Source organism: Rutidosis leptorrhynchoides, chromosome 8 (genome assembly GCF_046630445.1).
Source record: "Rutidosis leptorrhynchoides isolate AG116_Rl617_1_P2 chromosome 8, CSIRO_AGI_Rlap_v1, whole genome shotgun sequence".
In the NCBI taxonomy this organism is placed as follows: Eukaryota; Viridiplantae; Streptophyta; class Magnoliopsida; order Asterales; family Asteraceae; genus Rutidosis; species Rutidosis leptorrhynchoides.
The window spans coordinates 40,259,073-40,264,627 of NC_092340.1; the positions used below are offsets into that span (position 1 = coordinate 40,259,073).

At 40.2% G+C, this 5,555-nt stretch overlaps 1 protein-coding gene across 1 annotated transcript; it reads right to left on the reverse strand.

The window, feature by feature from the left end:
* Positions 1-3,195: 3,195 nt before the first annotated feature.
* On the reverse strand, positions 3,196-4,074 carry LOC139863338 (uncharacterized). Its single transcript, XM_071851973.1, has one exon. The coding sequence runs from the start codon at positions 4,072-4,074 to the stop codon at positions 3,196-3,198; it is 879 nt and encodes a 292-aa protein (XP_071708074.1).
* Positions 4,075-5,555: the final 1,481 nt, after the last annotated feature.

Sequence of the window (5,555 nt, forward strand, 5' to 3'; positions counted from 1 at the left end):
TCTAACCTTGCTCGCTTTTGCAGAGATGTCTCTGCGAAACGTTATCAAATCTTTTGGGGTGAAACAGATGACTGAAGCCGTCCGTGCTAGTACTGTGGTTAAAGAGCTTGGCTCTCCCTCCTGTTCTGGTTTTATGGAGGTGGACAGCAAATCGGAGAAAGTGGCTGAGTCAATTGCCCCCAAGGTTCAACCCAGCGCTAAGGTGGAGTCAAGTTCCCCCAAGGTGCAACCCAGTGCTAAGGTTGCCTCAGAGCACGAACCTATTGATGTTGATGCAGAACTTGACGTATCTAAGAGCATTCCTTTTAGGGCCTCTAGGCGCCAAAAGATTGCCAGGAAGATGAAAGAGGTTGTTTCTGGTTCCCCCTTGAAGAAGGCTAAGTTTGCTCTTCATGACGAAGATACCGATGATGAAGCTCAAATTGAAGGTTCCGGTGACAACCTTCCCTTAGGTAAGCTTCTTATTTGTTAGCGTTTTTATATTAACTGCTCTTCTCGCTTGAACAAATTTATGTGCTTTTGTAGGTGATATTCCTGCTATCCCTTCTTTAGAAGCTTGTTTCGATGTGTTCGATGAGATGATTCCTTCTGAATTCGAAGATGCTTTTGTGGATACCTCTAAGCTCATTGATGTTTACACCGCCCATAACTATCGTTCTGCATCTATAATCATCTTGTCCTTTCTCGTTTGAAGCAGAAATCTGGCGATGTTATATGTTTAGAGAAGGAGGTGGAAGAGCTTAGGGATGTCAATGCATCTTCCAAAGAGTCTGTGAAGAAGTTACAGGAACAATTGTTGTTGAACACATCTTGGGAGGAGGAGGTGAAATCAGCCAAGAGTGAGATTCTGAGCATGCAGGAGAAACAAAATCTGGATGAGAAGAGGGTAGCTGACTTGGAGGAGGAGAATAAGGTTCTTCGTCAGGAAGCAAAATTGCTGGCAGATCAGAAAATGAGGTTTGATAGTTTGAAGACAGATTATTCTGCTGTTATTACCCAGGTTATTCCACATGTTTGCAAGCAGGTTATCCGTAGCAAAGAGTTGAGCGCGTTGGTTGGTGATGTTGTCCTTGCTAGCAAACTTGAAGAGAGGTGTAAATTGTTGACTGAGTTGTCCCAGCAAGGCAAGCTCGAACTTAGCAGTTATCCAGAGTATACTGATCAGGCTCCAGACCTTGTTGATGCTGTGTGTGCTCGCTTTGTCGATGCTGAACTTAATTATGTTGCCTCTATTGCTCCTCACTCTGATGCTAAGCCTGTGGAGCTTCTTGCCTTGGTTGCGGAGCAATGATCTTTGCAGTTTGTTTGTGTTATGACCCTCTTTTGATGTGATGATCTGTACTCTAATTACTTTATGTTAACATACTTTTATCAGGTCTGCGTGCCTGTTGGTTTGGGGCTATGTTACCCATAAACAATCTCCTTTTGGTACTATATGGGTTATCGTACCCGTTTTCTTATTACTCTACTTATGAAGCAGGTCACCTATTTTGGCGTTATGATTACCTTTTCTTTTTCTTAGTTTGGCCCTCCTTTATTCAAGCACAAGCACTTATTTACTTGTAGAATATGCCCTCTCGCATATTTCTTAAATTTAACAAGTGTTCCCTCCGGGGGTACTTTGCAATAGCTTCGGTAGTCTCCTGGGTTACCTTTTGCTTATTGCTAAAGTTTTATGGGTAATCCTTTTTGGAGCATCTTGCAATAGCTTCGGTATACCTCCTGGGTTACTTCTTTCTTATTGCTAAAGTTTTATAAGGATTCCTCTTGGGAATATCTTGCAAAAGCTTCGGTATACCTCTTGGGTTACTTCTTGCTTATTGCTATAGTTTTATAAGTATTCCTCTTGGGAATATATTGCAATAGCTTCGGTATACCTCCTGGGTTACTTCTTGCTTATTGCTAAAGTTTTATAAGTATTCCTCTTAGGAATATCTTGCAATAGCTTCGGTATACCTCTTGGGTTACCTCTTGCTTATTGCTAAAGTTTTATAAGTATTCCTCTTGGGAATATCTTGCAATAGCTTCGATATACCTCTTGGGTTACCTCTTACTTATTGCTAAAGTTTTATAAGTATTACAACACTTAAGATTGATGTTTCCAAAAGATAGTAGGATTTCATTCAAATTCCTTGTGGTAGGAAGCGTATAAGTTTCGACTTCCCATTACAAATTTTCCCACTTACATGCAATTAGAAATCTAGAAATAGAACTTTCGAAGGTTTACCCCATTCCAGGTTCTGGGGATCTGTTTCCCTTCTATGGTTTCGAGCTTGTATGAACCGTTCCCGAAAGCTTCGGAGATTACGTATGGACCTTCCCAAGTAGGACCCATCTTTCCTTCGTATTCGACTTTGCAAGTGCTGTTGAGCCTTAGGACATAATCTCCGACCTTGTATACCGACGGTTTGACTCGCTTGTTGTAATACCTTTCGATTTTTTTCTTGTATGTTGCTTCTCTAATCAGCGCAGCTTCTCTCCTTTCTTCCATGAGGTCAAGATTTAGACGGAGATTCTCCTCGTTTTCTTCGAGGTTGGCGGTCCTGTTGGTTAATACTTGTATCTCCTCGGGCAATACCTCCTCAGTTCCGTAAACCAAACTGTAAGAGGTTTCTCCGTTACTCCTTTTGGGTGTAGTTCGATGAGCCCATAGGACCAGGGGGAGTTCTTCCATCCATCCTTGGTGACATTTACCCAAATGTTTCTCGAGACCTTTTAAGATATCCCTGTTGGTTACTTCTACCTGTCCGTTCCCTTGTGGGTGGTAAACGGAAGTAAAGGTTTGCTTTATCTGTAGCTTTTCACAGAACCCTGGGAAGATACCTTTGGCGAATTGTTTTCCATTATCCGAGACGATTTCTTGGGGTATGCCAAACCAACACACGATGTGTTCCCAAACAAATTTTTCTATTTGTTTCCCTGTTGTGGTGATTAATGGTTTTGCTTCCGTCCACTTGGTGAAGTAGTCTATCGCAACCACCAACCATTTGTAACCTCCTGGTGCTTCTGTGAGTGGACCTACTAGATCTATGCCCCACTTTGAGAAAGGCCACACTGATAACACTGATATCATGTCTTGCTTTGGCTGTTTCTGAACTTTAGCGTGGATCTGACATGGCTCACAGGTTCGTAAGAGCGTGACTGTATCTTCGTGCATGGTTGGCCAATAATACCCCATCCTTAGCATTTTTGCCACTATTGACTTGGTCCGGAATGAAGTCCACAGATACCTTCATGCATTTCTCTGATAATCATCGAAGCTTGGTTTGGTCCAAAACAGCGAAGCCACGGGGTGAGGAAATATTTCCTATACAAGGCTCCGTTCATTATCTTGTATGACGGTGCTTTGATCTGGATCTTTCTTGCTTCTTTTTTATCCTCAGGTAAGATTCTGAGCTCCAAATATTCCCTTAATGGCTTCATCCACGTGTTTTCTTCTTCGATGATTAAGTCGTGGACTTCTTGAGCTTCGATGGACCTTTTTTCTGATACTTCGACCAACACTTCCTTCGCCAGGTGTGCGAAGGTGATAGAAGCTAATTTGCTCAAAGCATCTGCTTTTTTATTCTGACTTCTTCTTACATGCTCTATTGTGAAGCTTCTGAAGCTCTCTACAAGTTCCCTGACCTTTGACAGATAAAGTTGTATGATTGGCTGTCTTGCTTCGAAGATACCTAGGACTTGGTTCGCCACTAGTTGTGAGTCTACGAAGGCTTGTAAGTGCTCAATTTTTATCTCCTTTGCTATTCTGAGCCCAGCGAGCAGAGCTTCATATTTTGCTTCGTTATTAGTTTTGCTGAACTCGTAACGAAGCGCGTAAGTAAACTCTTGTCCCTCTGGGTTGATTAGCGTAAGTCCTGCCCCTGAGCCATCAGAGCTGGAAGCTCCATTGGTGAACCGTTTCCATTCCTTCGTTTCAACAGTCGGGGTGATAATTTGCGCGAAGGTGGAGTTGTTTTCTTCATCTGTCTCCGTTGTTTCTGCCATGAAGTCTGCTAGTACTTGAGCTTTGATTGAATGGCGAGATTGGAAGTCGATGTCATGTTCCCCGAGCTCTATTGCCCATTTGGCCATTCTGCCCGACTTTTCTGGCTTCATAAGAACCTATCTAATTTGCTTGTTAGTTAACACAATGATAGGATCGGCTTGGAAGTACCTTCGTAGCTTCCTTGCGGTGTGGACTAGGGAAAGCATGAGCTTTTCGAGCTCTGGGTAGTTGACTTCTGCACCCTGTAGAACTCGGCTTATGAAATACATTGGGACCTGTATCCTTTCACGTTCTGCCACTAGCACCATGCTGATGCACTCCTTGGACATTTCTAGGTAGAGATATAGTGTCTCTCCCATCTTCGGTGATGTCAGGGTAGGCAGATTAGCTATGTGTGCTTTCATTTCAACGAAAGCCTTTTCGGCTTCTTCAGTCCATGATATTTTCTTTGCTCCCAAGCATCCTTTCAGAACTTTGAGAAAAGGCAATTGCTTCTCAGCTCCCTTGGATAGGAAATGGCTTAATGACGCAAGCTTCCTGTTTAAACTCTACATTTCTTTGACCGTGGTTGGTGTTTTGAGTTGTTGGAATTTGTCTACTTTCTCTGGGTTTTCTAAGATTCCTTTCTTAGTGATGTAATACCCTAGGAACTTTCCTTCTTCTACCCCGAATGAGCAATTTTTGGGGTTTAGCTTCATATTGACTGTCCGAAGGGTGTCGAAGGTTTCTTGAATGTCTCTCAGCAAGGTGCTTTCCTCTGGACTCTTGATTACCATGTCATCAACATATGCTTCCACATTTCTCCCTAGTTTCTTACGAAAGACTTTGTCTACCAACCTTTGGTATGTGGCTCCGGCATTCTTCAATCCGAAGGGCATTTTCTTATAGCAATATATCCCCTTGCTTGTGAAGAAAGATGTCTTTTCCTCGTCTTCTTCGGCCATTTGGACACGATAAGCAAAGTCCGTTATGTTGCGTCTCAAAAATTGTGAACCGTTTTCATGAATTCATTGACCTGTGACTATTTCCGACGATTCACGAACAATTAATTGTAAATAGATATGTGTGTGTGTGTATGTGTATATATATATATATATATATATATATATATATATATATATATATATAATAATAATAATTTGAAATATAATTTAAAGTATTATATATTATTGTTATTAATAAAATAAATAGGATATTATAATAATTATTATTTAAAATATATTTACATACATAAATAAAGTATATTAAAAATAAATATTAAACGATTGTAATATTCGTTGATGTTCCGATTAATATTAAGCAAGTTAAATTCAAACATATATAATTTTAAAATAAACAGTGATCCGAAAATGAGCTATATAAATTTTAGGCTTATTAAAAATATATTTAGAAGCTAATTAATAAATTTCAACACTTTTTATATTTTACCCAGAATCGAGAGAAACAGTTGATGTAATTTTTATTTAATAAATTAATGGTCGAATTTTATACCATAATGACTGAAATAAATAAAGTAATTTAATTTAAAAAATTGGGATTTTTCCGAATACTTTTATCCGCCATTGAT